The 19,799-nt window shown below is 36.3% G+C and overlaps 3 protein-coding genes across 8 annotated transcripts; 1 reads left to right on the forward strand and 2 right to left on the reverse strand.

The window, feature by feature from the left end:
* Window positions 1-392: 392 nt before the first annotated feature.
* LOC125678848 (uncharacterized) lies at window positions 393-8,718 on the reverse strand. Of its 3 annotated transcripts, none has more exons than XM_048917574.2 (4): window positions 8,493-8,718; window positions 5,802-5,903; window positions 4,776-4,868; window positions 393-2,086 (listed from the first exon to the last, which is right to left on the reverse strand). In XM_048917574.2, the coding sequence occupies exons 1-4, from the start codon at window positions 8,568-8,570 to the stop codon at window positions 1,985-1,987; spliced, it is 375 nt and encodes a 124-aa protein (XP_048773531.1). In that variant the 5' UTR covers window positions 8,571-8,718; the 3' UTR covers window positions 393-1,984. The 3 variants fall into 3 exon arrangements, with proteins under 3 accessions (XP_048773531.1, XP_056010770.1, XP_056010769.1); XM_056154795.1 differs by having other exon boundaries at window positions 1,997-2,364; XM_056154794.1 differs by lacking the exon at window positions 393-2,086 and adding an exon at window positions 2,668-2,742.
* On the reverse strand, window positions 8,186-9,959 carry LOC125678842 (GTP-binding nuclear protein Ran-like). The gene has a single exon (XM_048917562.2). It carries the CDS (start codon window positions 9,929-9,931, stop codon window positions 9,299-9,301), a length of 633 nt encoding a protein of 210 aa, XP_048773519.1. The 5' UTR covers window positions 9,932-9,959; the 3' UTR covers window positions 8,186-9,298.
* Window positions 8,803-19,731, forward strand: LOC125678847 (DNA-directed RNA polymerase I subunit RPA12-like). 4 transcript variants are annotated; one of them, XM_048917569.2, is made up of 6 exons: window positions 14,714-14,790; window positions 14,910-14,988; window positions 16,218-16,356; window positions 18,156-18,253; window positions 19,183-19,292; window positions 19,475-19,731. In XM_048917569.2, the coding sequence occupies exons 2-6, from the start codon at window positions 14,962-14,964 to the stop codon at window positions 19,497-19,499; spliced, it is 399 nt and encodes a 132-aa protein (XP_048773526.1). In that variant the 5' UTR covers window positions 14,714-14,790; window positions 14,910-14,961; the 3' UTR covers window positions 19,500-19,731. The 4 variants fall into 4 exon arrangements, with proteins under 4 accessions (XP_048773527.1, XP_048773528.1, XP_048773526.1 ...); XM_048917570.2 differs by lacking the exons at window positions 14,714-14,790; window positions 14,910-14,988 and adding an exon at window positions 8,803-8,904; XM_048917571.2 differs by lacking the exon at window positions 14,910-14,988 and having other exon boundaries at window positions 14,673-14,790.
* Window positions 19,732-19,799: the final 68 nt, after the last annotated feature.

A 19,799-nucleotide genomic window follows, 5' to 3' on the forward strand; every position in this document is an offset into this window, starting at 1 on the left:
TGAGACCACAAAAACCAAGGCTCAGTGTCACAGAAGGTGTGTCACAATAAACATCCCTCCCTGCTCAAAGGCTATAAACTCCAAGCACAGGCCTAAATTTTTCAGTCCTTCACTGGCAATGGCAACATCTTCATTCGAGGGAAAAATTCTCAAACAGGACATTAAACAATATACAACCAACCCTACATAGGGCTAGCTAAGATGTTCGTTGAATTTCAAAGCATTATTTAGCACAACATAGCCGCTAAAATCTCGAACACAACCCTTGAAATATCCGAATCTCATCTGCTCAACTTCATGGGTGCAAGGTACCATGGAAACAATGGTGTTCTTCACCTGCCTTGTTGACCTTCATCACTAAAGAAGGGTGTAGCTAATTAATCAACAAGATATAAATTACAGAAGTTTATTCTTCACGGTTCACCAACAGTTACTAGATTTAATGCATGAACTGGATGAAAATGACAACAGCATTTTGAAAAAATATTCTTGGTTGATCCTAGTTGCATGTACACAGCAGGGTTAAGGTATCCCGAGAAAGTTAAAACAAAATCATAAAATGTACCTCAGTGCACTTCACACTATATGACGTCACAATATGAAAGTATGTCACGACACACAGGTCTATAGTTGTATTGCGGGGAAAATGTCATAATATTTTCTCGCTATTTACTACCGTTATCTAGTGTTTAAGCTGCATATGTTTAAATCTGTTTGTCAGATGATTTTTTCCCCCCAGTTTTCTTTGATAATATATACAAGTTTCATATTTTTATATATAGTGTGCACTGAAGACTGTAATCTTTATATTACGTTGTGAACTTGAAATCGCTCCCGATGTGTATAGTCATTTGGAATAAAGAAAACCAACATGTGTACTTATCGACTCAGTACAGGTGAAAGATGACGATACTTTATTTCGATCAAGGCATATTCCTAAAGGTAACTAGTTGCAGATTTAGGATTTTGATACGGAAGGTAGGATATTTTGTATCGTTTAGATAAGATTTGGCAGTGAATGTGGGAAATACCCAAAATTTGGGTTGAGATTGTGGAAATTGCTATATTTGAGAGAATATTGTACCGATTTGTATCACTTTTTAAATTTACCATATCAATATCAACATATCGCGCCCAAACTTCAAATGATTGAGTGTAACTTTCACCTGTGCCGAGGTGATAAACAACTAAAAGTCTAGCGGATAAAAATAGTTCTACGACACTTGTATGACGACGTAATAGTTAAGCGAAGGATTTCCCCACGTGATACGATGTTTGTTTATGTATTGATAAACAATTTTTACTGAAAATATGCGATGCTTGGAAGAATTTTACTTTAATATGAATATGCTGTTAATACTTGTTATTTTACTCGGGACACCTTAACCCTGCTGTGTATTCAGTAAACTGAGATTAAAGTACACTTCATATCAATACCAAGCAGTATAATGTCTTTGTAGACTGAAAATCAAAATGGTTAAAACAACACAATGACACATGTAGTTTCTTTTCCACACATTCATTATGTACACTCATAATACACACACATTTAACAACATTGTCAGTTTGATTCTGTAAATTTTTTGTTTTGTTAGACAACATTCATTATATAGTACTGTGTGTAAAATGCAGATTTAAATTGTATGGGATTTATGGAAAGTTTGTACCCATGACAACCTTAACATTCAAATGTATCTTACTTACACTAATACATGTACAAAGCTTACAAACTTTTTAATATCAAATTATGAAACATTAATTTTCAAGGAACTATGTATTTATAACATTCTGACACAATTACAAATTGAATCAGTTCCACTATACTTCACAGGAATGGTACACTGCTTATGTAAACACTCCAAACTGCTCTCAGTCATTTATCCATGTTTTCCACCAACCACTCCACATTCTATCAACACTCATCCACCAGTCATTCATTCTATCAGTCGCGTTTTCCACCCTCAGACATTGCTTGTTTTTGCTGTCACACTTCGTCTTCGTTCAGTAGCATGTTAGGTATGCCATTATTAATGGGAAATTCCCGACCAGACTCCGGACATATCAGCTTCCCCTCGATCACCTCAACCTGTAAAATAACTCCACATTATAGATCAGATTCCCCTCAATCACCTCAACCTGTAAAATAACTCCACATTATAGATCAGATTCCCCTCGAACACCTCAACCTGTAAAATAACTCCACATTATAGATCAGATTCCCCTCGAACACCTCAACCTGTAAAATAACTCCACATTATAGATCAGATTCCCCTCGATCACCTCAACCTGTAAAATTCCCCTCGATCACCTCAACCTGTAAAATAACTCCACATTATAGATCAGCTTCCCCTCGATCACCTCAACCTGTAAAATAACTCCACATTATACATCAGATTCCCCTCGAACACCTCAACCTGTAAAATAACTCCACATTATAGATCAGATTCCCCTCGATCACCTCAACCTGTAAAATTCCCCTCGATCACCTCAACCTGTAAAATAACTCCACATTATAGATCAGATTCCCCTCGATCACCTCAACCTGTAAAATAACTCCACATTATAGATCAGATTCCCCTCGATCACCTCAACCTGTAAAATAACTCCACATTACAGATCAGATTCCCCTCGATCACCTCAACCTGTAAAATAACTCCACATTACAGATCAGATTCCCCTCGATCACCTCAACCTGTAAAATAACTCCACATTACAGATCAGATTCCCCTCGATCACCTCAACCTGTAAAATAACTCCACATTATAGATCAGATTCCCCTCAATCACCTCAACCTGTAAAATAACTCCACATTATAGATCAGATTCCTCTCGATCAACTCCACATTAACTTAATACAGATCATTAACTACAGCTTTACACTGGAAGATTTCAGTGAACCTGGTTTTCCTGTCTAAGGAATAAAATACTGACACACACAAAAATTTATTTACATAGTTCAACAAGGCTAATCAACATAGGCATTCCCTCCAAATGGTAGCTTTTTGTGTGCCCTTGACCTATGAACCTTTGACCTAAAAATCTATGAACTCCATTTTCCCGTCTGTCATTTCTGTAAGTATGAATCTGAATTGACACTCATTAAAATATCATTATCAATGATCATAGTCCTGAATGTGCAACACTTGCATGGACATGGAAAATAGTTAAACCCCCCCCCCCCCCTCTCCTCTAACTTTAAGGTGGAATGTTGATGCACACATACATCAAATATATACAGATGGTCATGAGTCGTACACATTACATATTAAGGTAATTGAATAAATATTTATTTTAGATATATTATATAGTGACATGTATTACAAAAATACCTAGTAAACTGACAGGACAGGTGCAATAAATCTGAAAATCCAAAGGGATCTTCCTCATTCTAATTTGAGCATTACCTTTAAATTCCATGAAAATCCTCTCATTTAATCTCAAGTTATTGCATGCCACAGAAAGTGCTATTATCTTATCAATAATAAACAAGATGTGTTTGTGAGACACTGATGCCCATGGATTACAACATTTCAGTGAATAATTTTCAAAGTAGATCAGAAGTCAATTACAAGGTCAACAAATTTGGTATCAATGGAAAGGTTTCTCACAAGAATATGAATTCAAAGTAGTGCCTAATGGTTTAAAAGATACGGCATATTTTAGAATTTTCTAAAAGTAGGTCAAAGGTCAATGTACAGATCACCAAGTCAAAGATTTTGGTAGCAATGAAAAGCTTTTGCCACGAAAAATACATATGCCAAATATGAAAGCTGTACCTCTTATGTTGTAAAAGATTGATTGATTAAATATTGTTTAACGTCCCTCTCGAGAATATTTCACTCATATGGAGACGTCACCACTGTCGGTGAAGGGCTCCAAAATTTTGGCCTATGCTCAGCGCTTATGACCTTTGAGCAGTGAGAGATCTTTATCGTGCCACACCTGCTGTGACACGGGACCTCGGTTTTTGCGGTCTCATCCGAAGGACCGCCCCATTTAGTCGCCTTCTACGACAAGCAAGGGGTACTGAGGACCTATTCTAACCCGTATTCCCACAGGATTGTTGTAAAAGATATGACCACGGTAATTTTTTTTAAAATATAAATTTCCAAAAATTAGGTCAATGGTTAAGGTCACAAGGTCAACAAATCTGGAATCGTTGGAAAGGTCTTCTGACAAGAAATGCACATGCTTAAGATATAAACAATACCTCTTACGATTTGAAAGATACGGCTTATATTTGAATTTTCTAAAAGTAGGTCAGTCACCAGGTCAAAGATTTTGGTGTCAATAGAAAGGTCTTGCTACAAGGAATACACATACCAAATATGAAAGGTATACCTCTTATGGTATAAAAAATATGACCAAGGTAAAAAAAAAATTTTGCCACAGACAAATGGGGCAAAAACTAGATGCCCCCAAATCTTCGACTCCAGGGGCATAAGAACAAAATAAGTCCCATAACTCTGTGACGAAAAATCTACTAAATCTGAAAAATTGAAAGTTATCTTTCCCTGCCTAATCCATGTATTATATATAAAATATAAGAAAATTTTCCCAAGGTATCTTAAGTTGTTGTGTAAAATAGAAAGTGCTAACAGCATGACAGATGGGTGGAAAGACAGTGATTACCACAGGACATTCGCCATATGATGGGACCCTTACAAATATAGGAATTTCTGATGTGTTTTCATTAGCAATCTTTACATTTCTAAATTACTTCATACGTAAACTCCCATGTTAAATGCCTAATTTGACTGTTCGGTGCTGGCCTACCTCCAACAAAGCATTGTGGACCTTCTTCAGGAAATCTGTGTCCTCCAATAATTTGTCCTCCACTGTCTCGGGTAATCCCTCTCCATAACCACACTACAATCATTAAACAATCTGTACTGACTAATTACCACACTACAATCTGTACAGACTAAATGCCAGTAAATCCTAAACAAATGAAAAAAAGCAGAGGTGAGCAAGCTCACATACCCCACGATCCAACATTGCTTGACAATGCCTCACATAATGAATGGTAATGCTATGCATTACTGCAAGAACAGGACAGACGGGCTCAAAATTTTAAGTTCAAAAGGGGCATAACTCCCAGAAAAATTATTGAATGAGAATTTTCTGGGAATATGCACATCTACACAGTGTGTCCTTATTAACTACAAAGTTTCATGAAATTCTGTTGAGCGGTCTCAGAGGAGTTGCACTGACAAGAACAGGACAGACATGCTTGACATTCTAAGTTCAAAAGGGGCATAACTCCCAGAAAAATTACTGAATCAGAATTTCCTGGGAATATGCACATCTGCACAGTGTGTCCTTATTCACTACAAAGTTTTACGAAATTCTGTTGAGCGGTCTCAGAGGAGTTGCTTTGACAAGAAAGGGACTGACGGACTGGTCAAAAACATTATACCCTCCATAACTTCGTTGTGTGGGGTATAATTACAAGTTCTCATTTAAACAAAATTCTTTATATACTGGTACCAATAAACAATACCTTTCCCAATACCAGATACTATCCATTTTCCCCCAATATGTTACGCTAAAACTGCCCCGTAACAAACAGCTAAGTCTTTGTAATTTGAAGCTCAAAATTCACGTTGCATGAAATGTACGAGTTTTACTACTCTCTTCACTTCCTCTTAAATAGAAAATCAATGAAATGGGTGGTGCTTGTTTGTACAATTTTAAACAAATGATGTCTACTGGGTATAACTTCACCCAGGCCCAACAAATTGAGATGTTTCCTCACTGAAGTCAATAAATGTGTAACAATTATTCAGAGTGACCTCTGACCTCCTTTGCTGCTTTCTGTAGGGCTATCCAATCTATTTTTGGCATCATTCTTGTGATAAAATCTGAATTAAAATCCACTTCTTTCACCTCCACTTTCCCCGCCTGAAAATATAAAAGATGGTGGATTACCATAAACGTCTTTTAATTCATTCAAAGTGTTAAAATTTTCACATCTTTTTTCTTTTGGTACCATTCAGTGATTTTAATTTCATGAGACAATGAATTTCTCATTATCAAATATAATAATAATAATCATATCAAATTAATCTGGGGAATTAGCCCATATGCTGTTTCTAAAATCAAATTATTTACTTACTAAAAAACCTGATGATAAAACTACTATTTGTTCATTATACTTTACTAGTGATGTATTCTGGTACCTTAGTTCAGCAAAGGAGTTTCGTGCACTCAATATCCCATTTACTAATTTACTACTATGAAGTAGGGGAACAAGATTTTAAAGTGCATGACATTTATTTCTTTTTGTTAAGTTCAATACTTGAATGGCAATAATCAGATTGTTGTTTACAACTTCACAATAGAAATTTGCCAGCTAAAATAATGTGACCAGTCCAAAGTGACCAATCTATAAATAGTGAAACAGGCAGTGATCTGAACATGACTTGCATGATCAAGAGAAGAACTCTACCACCAAATCACTAGAAAAACTCACTAGCGAAGCAATAAAAGTTACCTATATGATGTCCACCACACAGTTCCTTACTCATCAACCCCTCCCCCCCTTCCAATCAGGGAAGCTTTGCCCCCCACACACACACTCAGGGAAGCTTCATCCTGAAGCATAGCATGGGTCCTCTCTGATTGTTTAGCACCTGTTCAACAATGGCATCCACCATTCATGACAACAACCACCGTCGTCCCCAGACACCCAGACAAAACCATGTCCGCACCCAGAGCTCCAACGAGACTCTATCTGAAGCAGGCCTCCCTCCAACCATCAAAGTCACTATGCTGCCAACATTTTGTAACATGTAGTGGTCTGAACACAATCACCATTGCTTAATTTCCATGATCAAGAGAGAGCTCACTAGCAAGGCAGTAGAAGTGTCCTATATACTGTCCACTATAATAGTTAAGGATGTATGTTACATCAAGAAATTTGATAGGGATGAAAAGTGGAGGATATGTATAACAATATATTTTGAAATTGAAAACTTTCTAATTTACTTTATTTAGTAAAAAAAAATGCAGTTTTAGTAGATAGCATTGATAGAATGTTCTATCTTTAAAGTGATAATGTCCTACGGACCTGGTGAGGGCCTGTCCTGAGACACAGCTAGATTATTCTAATTAGTAGAAAGCAATCTGAAAAAAAAAATTTAAAACCCCTGCTGGACTCGAACCCACGATCTACAGCCGATGTGTTAACCTACTCTGCTACTCAGCTAGGCGATGATTATTAAAATGGATAGACAAATATTGCCGATATAAATATTTTCATCCATGTTTTAAAAGGCATGCAGCCATTATGACGATGTAGAGTACCTCCTTAAGTAACATATTTATCCTAAAGAGGAGCAACATATGCATTGCCATCTTCGCTAGCCAGGGGTTTACGATCCGCTCTGCATTTCTACAAACCCTTGGCAGGTTTAGTGCGAATTTCGTAGCTTTGAGTGGCGCCCTCTAGCGGATGGAGAAAACAACCCTGTTTGGATTACATCATGCTTATCCAATGAAAATGTGTTTCAGCTACCGGTTAAAAGTTGTTTAGAAATGGCTGCGCTCGTTGTTTAGAAATGCCTGCGCTCAGAGAGTAACGCAAAATAAACATGTGGTAAACCCATGAAATATATGTAGTCGTAGAGTCTACGTCTAAAAATAACCCCACACATGTAAGGCGAATTCCAATTGAGGAAAATAGCTCTGATGCAACTGTCTAAATCTGGGATAGATAGAACATAAAACAACGAATTACTAGAGATGTTTGATAATAAACTTATGGTACAGTACTGTAGTAAATAAAATGCAAATTCTGTATGCAGATATATACGAGTCTAAACTGTGCACATGGCATCATTGGTTTGAATATGTATTTGATATACGACCGAGTGACAGTTGTAGGTATTTAGATTCCTTTCTTTTGAACGTGATGTAACATAACACGGTGTCCAATCATATGCTGAAAGTTGAGGCTACGAAAATCGCACTAAATCTGCCAAGGGTTTATAGAGAAGCCACGGGCACTGGAAGTTTATGTAAATATATAGTATGTGCATGTATTTTATTTACATTAACTTCCAGTGCCCGTGAGAGAAGCGGAGCGGATCATAAACCCTAGCTAGCTTGGCTAGCGAAGATGATGCATTCCCTGATAAACAGTAAACTTGATAAATAATGAAATAATAAGACAAACACAATCATCATGATCATAGAAATAAATTCAATAGTTGACACTTATTCTAATATTGTATTTCATATTTATAACTACGTAATGTACAATATTTGTAAAGGTAGCACCTTCATCACACATTTGATAAGCTCGTAAAGGGGTAATCTCTGCGAGATTCGTCAAGGTTGGATATTTGGAATGACGTCTCGGAATTAGTAACGCCAAAGGGGATCTGGCCTGGGATTCGCCATGTTGCATAAAATCGTTTTTAAAACTAAATTATCACGTGTTATAAGACAAAGTGAAATTAACCTGAACCACCTGTTTAACATACATACATGAAGACCCAGAGGATAGCCATTCTTTACTCCTTTAATGATGTTTGATGTCAAAAAGTTGTGTGTGAGAAGCTTCATGTTTGTCACTTGTAAGCATTAAATTTTCAAAATCCATTTACCAAAACGAAATTTGTATGTCAACATTTCTTTCATGCATTTTTTCTCTCTTTTTTAAATATTGACAACCTCTACAATAACAAAAGAAAATAAATACATTTTATGAAATAATAAATGCAAGCAAATCATATTGGCTTTTTGTATTTTTTAAAAATATATATAAAACAACAAAACACAGAGAATATCGTTTTGAGAAAATTACAATTTATCATTCTGAGTTATAGAGATGGCTGCCCCCATAAGAACACCACATGGAATGTTTAAATGACGAATGTTCACTGTCTGTGACACTCGGGTAAATGCATTGTTACGATTATTTCTAATCTGTAGAATTTTTTCTACATGTAAAAGAAGACAAACGCAATACTTAAATAAACCCTTGTTATCTTAAGCGGCCCGGCCCAGGTCATCACGTAGCGAAAGTAAACAACATGGCGCTTACGTTTGACAGAAAACAAACACATCTGTCATTTCAATAAAATGTCAAGTTTTGTCATGAATTCTTGCTGAAATATGTTGATGGGTGTAGCCTTATTCTACTTTACTTTTGAAAGACTAACAAATTCATTTGGAAGTCTTCGTATTATTATGCGATGTTTGTTATAACTCAAATATTTTGTGCCCATGAAATTAATTCTTTCATTCCAAAAGAAAATCAAATCACGAAATGTTTGATAAGGTCTCGAAATTTATAAATCATAATCGTCTGGGATTGCATTGTTTACTGCAGCCTGTAGCCTACGTTCATACTGTGCAGCCAAGTTTGCGTCCAGCTTGATATCTGGTGGCATAATGGCAGGCATGACTATGAATTCCAGATTACCATCCCCGACCAATTTTCTTGCCAACCACAGGAAAGGTTTCTCGAAGTTGTGGTTGTTCTTCGCGCTTATATCATAGTACTTCAGGTTGTTATTCCGATGAAATGCGATATCTTTTACTTTTCGATCTCTGCTATCAACTTTGTTTCCACACAACACAATAGGGATATTTTTACAGTCATCGGCTAAGTCTTTGTACCAGTTCAAGACATGTATGTATGTCATCTTAGCAGTTACATCGAACATAATGATGGCGCAATGCGCTTGATTGCTGTAAGCAGCTCTTATACCGGCGAATTTATCCAGCCCTGCTGTGTCCCACACATCGAAAATAATCTCACCACGAGTTGTGTAAAATTTCAAAGGATGGACCTCAGCTCCAATAGTTGGAACATAGTTCCTCTTAAATTCGCCAATAACATGTTTTTTGACAAATGCTGTTTTTCCGATACCACCATCTCCCAACAAGATAAGTTTAAAAGTCGGAATTTGATTAGCCATTGTGAAACCGGTAAGGTATTGTTGTAAAGAGTGTGTGCTCGGGATACTGAAAATATATTTTGACGAATTACAGTGACGGATCCAAAGAATTCTGAACGGGGGCGCAGCACAGGCACCTGAAGTATGAATAAAGTATAGAACCAGTAATTTATCCAAAATATATGATATCTCTGACGATCACCTTCATAAGTCGATTTGCATAGCCAGTTTCTACTTTCTGTAAACCATTGATGTAAAGGTGCGCAACAAAATAATGTGTAACGGTCAGCCGGTGTAAAGGCAAAGTTTGACTCCCATAGAATAATGACCGGGGGTCATTTTTCGACGTCGAAAAGTGACCCCCGGTCATTATTCGACGTAAAATAATGACCCCTTTTGCCCGTAGAAAAAATGTCTTTTTCAAAAAATCAGTCCATTTCACGTTTAGAAAAATGACCCCTTGTAAATTTTATTAAGGATTATTTCTCTGGTAATGCCTAAGGGAGGAAGTCCAACATTGCCATATTATAAGTAAATTTATCATTCATATGAAACGTAACCAGATTAAACTTGACTTACTTGACTTATTCCTGTTGAGCTCCCGGTGGAGCATAGGGCTGGAACAACACCACACCAACGGACTCTGTTATGGGCTGCTATCTTAAGCTGAGTCCACGTCATTCCGGCTTCCTTCATTTCGCTCTCGACCAGATTAAAACATATTAGGGATTGTAATTTTGTTTCAAAAATAAGAATTTACTTGTTTTAACAAAAGAATGACTCGTAATTTTTCTGTCGATAAGCCCAACCTCTGCAGACCTGGATGGACATGCCGGGGGTTACTATGTCATGGAAATCCTCTAATTCTGATCAGCGGCGGGAATTGTGTACTCATACGGATATCCAAGGAATTTCGAAAGGGGGGGAGACAAATTGCGCCCCCCCCCCCCTATCAGCCATTTTTATAGGGTGCTAAACCTGGAATTAATCTTAATTAATCACATCTTTTTGTAAATTTGCTTCCTCTACATTCTTCACACACATACACACACAGAGAGAGAGAGAGAGAGAGAGAGAGAGAGAGAGAGAGAAAAGGTGGTACACTTTACTCTAGTGCGTTTCTACACGGTGATAGCAGGTGTACTGCATTTACTGTGATATGACAGTGAGGGGTTTTATTTTGGGTGTTTTGATAATTTAACACAATAGGCAGTTGCGTAGCTGGGCTAAAAATAGCGAGGGGCACCAAAGAAATCCACCTTAAACACATTTTGACTTGACAAGCAAAAAATAAATAAATAAAAAAACACGTAGGATATCCTTCTGACACTCCAAAATCCTATTTCGTGGTGCCCCCCACCACGAAATAGGATTCGGGGGGGGGGGGGGGGGGGGGCGATTTTACACTTCCCTTCTCACTTTTTTTTTTTTTTTTTTTTTTACGCTTTAGATACTTTGCTTGTATGCCATTTCCTACTGACTTCATTAATCAAGTTTCATGTATTTTCGTGTCTCCCGAAGAAAATTTTGAAGAAGTCAAGATTCATGGCCTCTGGAGGGTCTTCCGACTGTAATGACTCAAAATTGTTTTATTTGTGGGTACTAACTAACAATACCAATCTGATAAAAATGATATCCTCCATCTGCTCCTTTGTTTTTATGTTGTAGAGACAATGTGAAAACAAAGGAGCGCATCGGGGATCTTATTCTAATCAGATTGTAAAAAATCCTTACTTAAGGGGGGGGGGGGGGCACAACCATACTTCTTCCTCCTTTGAAAAGTGTGGGGGCATGTGCCCCGGCTGTACCTTCCCCTACTCCCCTGTACTGTGTACGACATACTTCACTTTTAAACATTGCAATGGCGGGATCCCCTTCTAATATAAATGAGATATAACTATTTTCACTGTGAGAACTAACAATATTATGACGGTTTAAAACGTAACTCGGTCAAAAAAAAAGTAGTACGGAGAGAATAGGTTATGTACATGCAAGAAATAATGCTTTGAGTATTTTTTTTAACCGTGGTATATTCTCATCTGATCAATCTATGTTAATTTTGTGTTAAAAAAGTGAGGGGGCACAAACCCACTTGTGCCCCCCCCCCCCCATCTTCCAAAAGTGAGGGGGCACGTGCCCCCGTCCCCTTGTCCTACACCCCTGATAGGCATAAATTATCCAGTGAAATGCTATAGTCTACCCAAAGTTATCGTTCGCATACTCACTAATACCTCTATCAACACTTATTCATTTTTCAAAATTCTTGAAAAACGATAATGATGTGTAAATGAAATAAGCTATTGACTTCAGTTGCAAAAAATGTATGTCAATTCGTCAGTTTTAAGATTTCACGCCTCTCTGTGACACAAGAAGTATTGTATTTAGACGCAGCTCTTTTTTATGTGTGTGTTTGATTACACAAGATCTATACATGTAAATAGAACACATTTTGAGAATGGAACTCCCCTTTTGAGAACTAAAATTTATGGTAGAACACCTTTTTGAAAATTCCCTGGATCCGTCCCCGAAATATGCGGGTTTTTTTCAGTTGCAATTGGTCATGGAACCTACAGTGGGTATTCTTCAAATTTAATTAACTAGTTCTTACTTTTATTTTATTAACCGTGAAAAAAAAAATTACACATGGAATAAATTTGAGCAGGGACGATAACTCTGGGTAAATAATGACTTGAAAACCCGTATAAACGCCTTTAAAATCAACCAATCTGCTATGAAAGGGAGGGGGGTCATATTTCTACGGGGGTCATTATTTTTCAGGTATGACACGCAAAATAATGACCCCTGGGTCTTCTTTCTACAAAATTATCCAATTTTTCTACGGCTAAAGTGGTTCATACCGCGGGAATCAGTCTCGAAGCAGATAACCCCCTGTTTGTTTACATTTGTATCAGGAAGGAGAAAATGCAACGGACCAGACCGGGATTCGAACCCGGTCCCCCTGAATCTCTAGTCAGGTGCTCTACCAACTGAGCTAAAACAACCGTAATTTTCTATGGGTCCAAACTTCGATTTCTCAAATCTTTTTAAGATTAATTTCAAAATGTCTTCCTTAACAGCAATGTTAATATTGGCTGTTTTATCTGTATTTTCATATCTTAAAAAACTTTGCTGAAAGACTCAGCTGAAACCCGACGCGTTTGTGGCCAGCCAGGCCTTAAGTTTATAGTAGTAGTGAGTTACAACGATTGTAAGATGGAGGTTAGGAATTGAGTATTAAGCTTTTGTAACCTTTATAACATATTCAAACCGTCCATTTTTCCCCCACACACCCGGTAACTCACGGTAATTCCATTAATGAATTAATACGATAGAAACATGTATACAAATGAAACGTGGATTCCGTTTTGGTAAAATAAAAAATAAATTAAAATCCGATCATTCGCACTTTTTAGGTATCGTTCTTTTGACATTAGATATTTGCATAGTAATGATATTTGCATCCCCACGAACTGTAAACTCGTGTTTCCGGGAGTTATATCCGCCATTTTTAAAGTAACACTAGTTGTCATTTTGGCGTAGATTTTTGTTGTTGCGAAATTGTGATTTATTATTTCAATAACAGAAAAAAGGTTTATAAACTTTTGTTATTGATATTTGTGTTAGAAAACCTACCCATAAAGCCATATACCTTTATTTTCATGAAATCTTAATCTAAGTTTTAATTTATTATTGTCTATGGTTAAAGTTACATACAAACCTATCACAATAGGACATGTTTACAACAAAATAAATTTTTCAGATTTAGAACTAATAATATTATGATAAAGCGGCGAGAACCTCGCCGTTCTTCTGAAACCGCGGGCGTATACATTCGGCGTCCGTCGGCGGGCCAAAAACAAACAAATTTTAAAAGTTTCATGCCGGTTTATCGAAGGTCATGTTCCGGTGCATTCGGCGTACGCCGGTTTGACATCACTGCAAGGGATGAAAATCACACATGCTGTGTATTTTAATTTTTGTCACTTAATGTTGGTGGTCTCAATATCAGACAATGAAAATATTAAAATATGACAACTTTGTTTTAATAGGGCTGAATATGTGAGTGTCTAAAAAGCTTTTTTGTAGTTTATCTGAGCTCAAATGCTTTCTTTCCGCATTCGGCAAACAGGAACCAAAGCTCATATTTCTATCATATTAAAAACAAAAAAATATTTGTAGTAGAAAATACAATGTTTATTTAAAAAAATGTTTAGCAGTAAAGCATATTTGATAAAATTCAATAATTGGTTTCCAAATAGATTTAAACTTTAAAATGACATCCACTCAGGCACGGGAGAAAATGATTTTCAAAGTACAGACTGTACATAAAAATACCTCTTTCCTACATCAAATTAAGTGTCCGATTTAGCAAAGATGTTAAAGTCAAAGGTTTTCGGTCCACTCCGCTTATTATGGGGAGTGGAGTGGACTAAAAACCGTTGGCTAGCGAGGATGGAATTTCCGTTTCGTACTATTTCCTGCACCTATTTTGACTCAGTAAGAGAATTTTGACTTTCATTTTGATGTTACTCAGTATTTTCCGTATTTTCATAACAAAAGTTTGATAACACATGGACGCGCATGTCATGCTACGGCAGGAGCTAAGCATGTCTGAATTCGTGGTGCTTCACCTACAGCTGGTGATGTCTCAATATGAGTGAAAATTTTTCAACAGGACGTAAAACGAAACAATCAATCAATCTACTATTAAGAAAAATCATGCAAAAATCTCTACCGGGACTTTTGGCTTTCAGCCGTACTACATTTACCGCATGCCACTCAATTGACCCCGCGGGCCGCATACATCAATCCCACATGGCGTAGCAGTAGACCTATGGTGTATCGTATTTATAATTAAGTTATCACTGTAACTGGCAAAGGTGAAGACATATTATAGACCCAAGATTCATTCCTAGTTTCAGTTTTATCATTTTTATCCCATGCTTGTTATTGTTTTTTGTTTGTTTTGATTTTAATGTTTGTGTTGTTTATGTTTTAGACTGTAACATGTGCTGTGTAACAGGGTATTTAGACGCTGCTGTTAGATCGTGATGATTCTCCGTAGTACCTACCACAGGGTATCTGAATTTCAATCAATAGAAAAATACTCCTCTCTATTGTATCAATATACAACATTAGATAGAGTCCTGTTTTTATGTAATTGATTAAAATTCAGACCCCTGAGTTAGTGTACTTGCTCAAGTCTCTATGTTGTTTTTATTTCTTTATCATTTCGTCCAAATTCTACTGTGTTTCAGAAATTTAAATATCTGCCCTCTACCATACTTAAATTTCGTCAAACATATGTTTGACATTATTAAAAAGTGTTAAAGAGAGCACTGATTATTAAACGTAGAATCCCGTGGGGATCCGGGTTAGAATAGGTCCTCAGTACCCCCTTGCTTGTCGTAAGAGGTGACTAAATGGGGCAGTCCTTTGGATGAGACCGCAAAAACCGAGGTCCCGTGTCACAGCAGGTGTGGCACGATAAAGATCCCTCCCTGCTCAATGGCTTTAAAGGGACTGGTTCACGATTTTTGAAAAAAATGTTTTTCATTTTTTATGTTAAATATCAAAAATATAACTGAATAAATATTGACAGCCAAAATTTTTACCTTCTGAATGCAAGAATGAAAGCAATATTTCAGCCCTAAATCTGTGTTATGTAAACAAAGACTCGAGTCTTTTCATGTATACAAACAAACCAGTGAAATGTTAATTCTGTAATATAAAGCATCTTAATTTTGCATAGTCACAAATTTTAACTTTTAGATGACACATTTTACCCAAAGAATGCTTGAAATGGGAAAGATATGATAAACTTAGATCGATATCCATTTCTTTTGAAAATTTTGTAAACAATAACATACCGCAATCTTTGTTTACAAAACAAAAAATAAACTTTCTAATTTGAGCTTCTGTGATGATGTATAACCTTAATTCTTATATAAAATCTTTTAAACACATTAGACAATCGATTTTGATCATTAAAAGTGAAAACAAAATTTTGGGGAAAATCGTGAATCAGTCCCTTTAAGCGCCGAGCATAAGCCTAAATTTTGCAGCTCTTCACCGGCAGTGGTGACGTCTCCATATGAGTGAAAGATTCTCGAGAGGGACGTTAAACAATATTCAATCAATATTAAACATAGAGACTTGAGCAGTTCTACTGTGCTAGCACTCCTGAAGGATACATTACAATAGATCTATGGGTTAGGTTGAGATGCATTGTCAGCTTTGAGCATGACAATTATGTAAGGTACAGGAGTAACAAACTCTGGAAATCATGTTTTTTTTTACTTTACAGGCAGTCATAATGTCCAAGAAAAGTAGTACCTTTGTGACTGACCTCGAGTTTTGTCCGACGTGTGGAACCATTCTTCCCCTGCCTGGCATAGAGGACTTTGTTACGTGTAAGCTTTGTGGTTTCAAGATCAACGTCAGAGGTTAGTTTGAACATTTCCTTATTCACTGTACAGATAGAATGTTCTGTTGTTAAAACAATAATTATAATTATGTAGTACTTGCTAATATTAAATGTAAGTGCTCCTCATTTAATTTTGTAAATTTTATGACAAATGATTACCTTATAGATGGGTAAACCCATTTCGAAGCATCATTGATCATTTACAAAATTAAATGGGGGAGCACCTATGATGTTAAACACATGACTTTCCTTCTAACTCTGGCTAATAGGTTACTGCTGTAGCCGGATCAGCAGAGAAGGATTCATGGGTTTGCTCCTAAGCAAAGGGTTTGTCATTGTTACAATTGATGCCATTGAACGTTGAGGAATGGTTTATTTTCCGGCAGATGAAAGTGATTGCTCCCCAAACTTCACCCTATAGGTTTAATCAGGAAGGGTGGGACATTGGTACAATGTGGTACTGTGACTAGTGGGTTGTGGACTAGTGGTGTGCCTCTTTAGTTTAGATTGATTGAGAAAGCGTGATACTATTGATTTCTTGGTCATGGGTTTGATCCCCAGGAGAGCCAGATTTTGTTGCCTATGTATGATGTATGTATGCGATGGACCTGATCTGTGATGAGGAGATGAAAACAGTTAGATTCTTACAATGCACATTTTACAGCTGAGAAAGATTGGTGCAGAAAACGTTCAATCATTTTGCGTTCTAGAATTATTACATCCTACATGTAAATACAAACTAACTGATTTTTACATCCTTTACACACTAACTGATTATCACATCCTTTTATATTCTAATGTATTTAGTATAATGTTTTTTAACTTTTAATATTTAGTATCTTTCAGAGAGCTTCCTGTGAATCTCATTAAACTTTAAATTTTTCTATTTAATGTTTTGATTTTGTTTCCAGAGTTTATGTATGTAGATCAGTTTGTTCAGTATTGTGTAGGGTTAACTGACCAGTGAAAATTTACTGGTTCAATATCATCTTAAGGAGGAATGCTACACCAGTGAAAATTTACTGGTTCAAAAACATCTTAAGGAGGAATGCTACACCAGTGAAAATTTACTGGTTCAAAATCATCTTAAGGAGGAATGCTACACCAGTGAAAATTTACTGGTTCAATATCATCTTAAGGAGGAATGCTACACCAGAGAAATTTGGTATGGGCGGAAAGTGTAGGATATGTACAACAATATTTTGAAATTGAAAACTTTATTATATTTAACAGTCAAAAAATGCAATTTTAGTAGAAAGCAATCAAAAAATTTAGAACCCCTGCTAAACTTGAACCTGTGATCTACAGTTCTGCAGTCGACGTGCTAACCTACTGAGCTACTCCGCTAGGCAATTAAATCCAAAAGAATTAGACAAATATTGCTGATATAATTTATATTTTCACTCATGTTTTAAAAGAAAGTCGACCATTATGACGATGTAGAATAGCTTTTGTATTTGATGGGGTGAACATTTGTTTGGTATTGTTGTAATTATACTGTTTTGATATTGTTTCCAGAGTTTGATGATATAAAGTATTTTCAGTAAATTAGCAATCCTGTCCAGTATCATATCTAACTTAGCTGCAATAATGTAGCCCTCTCAGATTTTTTTGGGGGGAGAATCCCAAAAACGTTCCAGAGTTTGATGGTGTGAACATTGTATCCAGTATTGTGTTTAATCGGCCGGAGACTTTAAAGACCAGTAATTTAAATATTAATGTTTTCCAGAGTTTGATGGTGTGAACATTGTGTCCAGTATTGTGTTTAATCGGCCGGAGACTTTAAAGACCAGTAATTTAAATATTAATGTTTTCCAGAGTTTGATGGTGTGAACATTGTGTCCAGTATTGTGTTCAATCGGCCTGAGACTTTACAGACCAGTAATGAAGATGGGGAATCCCCAGTTGGACCTCTGGTTAGTTACATGATTGTGTAATAGAAATCAAAAGGGAATTGAACATATTATTAATGATTATAGAAATGGATAGAAACCCCCCAATGGACCTCCAGTTAGTAATGATAGAAATCCATTGGAAATCCCAACTGGACCTCTTGTTAGTAATTATAGAATTTCAGGAGAAATCTCCACCAGGCAATTGGTTAGTGTTAATATGATAATAGAACTCAAGGAGAAATCTCCATCAGACATCGGCTTAGTTATTACTTTCAATAGGGCCCTGGGGAGATACTCCCCCTCTGAACATCTGGTATGTTTGTACAAGGGAGACTACCTAATATAGCTTGTCAGCAATGATGAAAATGTGGAAATGGTAAACAGTCACCAATCTCATAACTCATACAAATCACACTTGAGTTGTAGGTACTGAATGTAAAGGGAATGGGATGGAGTAAATGAATTCCCAAATCAAGAGAATAGGATGAGATAAAGAAATGAATTTTTTATCTTAGAAATACGACGTCCAGATACTGTAAAGGGGACGAAACTATTGATGAACATAAATCTAGATATTGTGTAGGTGGAGGTTGAACTTGATTGTATCATTAACCGTTGAAAAAGAATTTGACTAAATATTGTTTTGAATATATGTAGAAGACTAGCGAAGTGCTCCACAATATTACATACATCATAACATGTACATTGATCTGCGGATATCTCGCCGATGTGCAGTATAATCTGCTTATCATTACATACATTCATATCATGCAATTGAGACATTTTCAAGTCTTTATGTATGTAGATGTCAATTTGTGATTTACATGTATATATGATTTTTTGGTCAATATGATTATTATTTCCAAACTTATTGCATATTAGATGCATATTATGCCCCTATGGGTTTGTATACAATATAGTGTGCTAATACCGGATTATACATTTCACAGGCTGACAGGAAGTGTAGTAAATGTGGGAACGAGAAAATGATTTACACTACAAGGCAAACACGTTCCGCTGACGAAGGTCAAACCGTCTTTTTCACCTGTCCTAACTGCAAGTGAGTACAATCTTCTGATAGCATTATGACTACTGTAGATTAAGTTTGATTATTGATAGCGATTTATTTACGTTAAAAATTAACATAAAATTACATGTACATATAGAATGTCATAAGTGATGTTTACAGTGGATATATTTACAGTAATTGTCTAATATTTTTACAATGAAATTTTCTTTCAGCTCACAAGAAATTGAGTATTCATGACAACGATCTCGCTCTCTCAGCACATTTCGGACACACTTTCATGTATGCATCGCTGGATATGACACGTCTCTGTCAGTGAGCTGTAACATCGACATTTATTCTTCACATCAGATCTGACACTGCCCAGAAAACCTACTGGTTGTGTTCAGCAGATTTCATCTACACATTTTGTATAATTATCAAGTTATAGATTTTCACAAATGGTTGATTTTTAACATATAGAAATAATTTCTTGATTGGTTTACATTTTGATGTATATTTCAGTCTGATTACATCATATCTCTTATGTACTCCACAACA

The sequence above is a fragment of the Ostrea edulis genome, chromosome 2, assembly GCF_947568905.1.
Source record: "Ostrea edulis chromosome 2, xbOstEdul1.1, whole genome shotgun sequence".
Classification (NCBI taxonomy): domain Eukaryota; kingdom Metazoa; phylum Mollusca; class Bivalvia; order Ostreida; family Ostreidae; genus Ostrea; species Ostrea edulis.

Excerpts from the sequence above, each read along its gene's own strand:
- LOC125678848 (XM_048917574.2), bottom strand. The coding sequence starts at position 8,570 with ATGAAGCTTCTCACACACAACTTTTTGACATCAAACATCATTAAAGGA. Across the intron at positions 5,904-8,492 it reads GCTATCCTCTGGGTCTTCAT|GCGGGGAAAGTGGAGGTGAA; the intron begins GTATGTATGTTA and ends TTATATTTTCAG. Across the intron at positions 2,087-4,775 it reads TCCACAATGCTTTGTTGGAG|GTTGAGGTGATCGAGGGGAA; the intron begins GTAGGCCAGCAC and ends GTTATTTTACAG.
- LOC125678842 (XM_048917562.2), bottom strand. The coding sequence starts at position 9,931 with ATGGCTAATCAAATTCCGACTTTTAAACTTATCTTGTTGGGAGATGGT.
- LOC125678847 (XM_048917569.2), top strand. The coding sequence starts at position 14,962 with ATGATTCTCCGTAGTACCTACCACAGG. Across the intron at positions 14,989-16,217 it reads TCCGTAGTACCTACCACAGG|GCAGTCATAATGTCCAAGAA; the intron begins GTATCTGAATTT and ends TTTACTTTACAG. Across the intron at positions 16,357-18,155 it reads TTTCAAGATCAACGTCAGAG|AGTTTGATGGTGTGAACATT; the intron begins GTTAGTTTGAAC and ends AATGTTTTCCAG.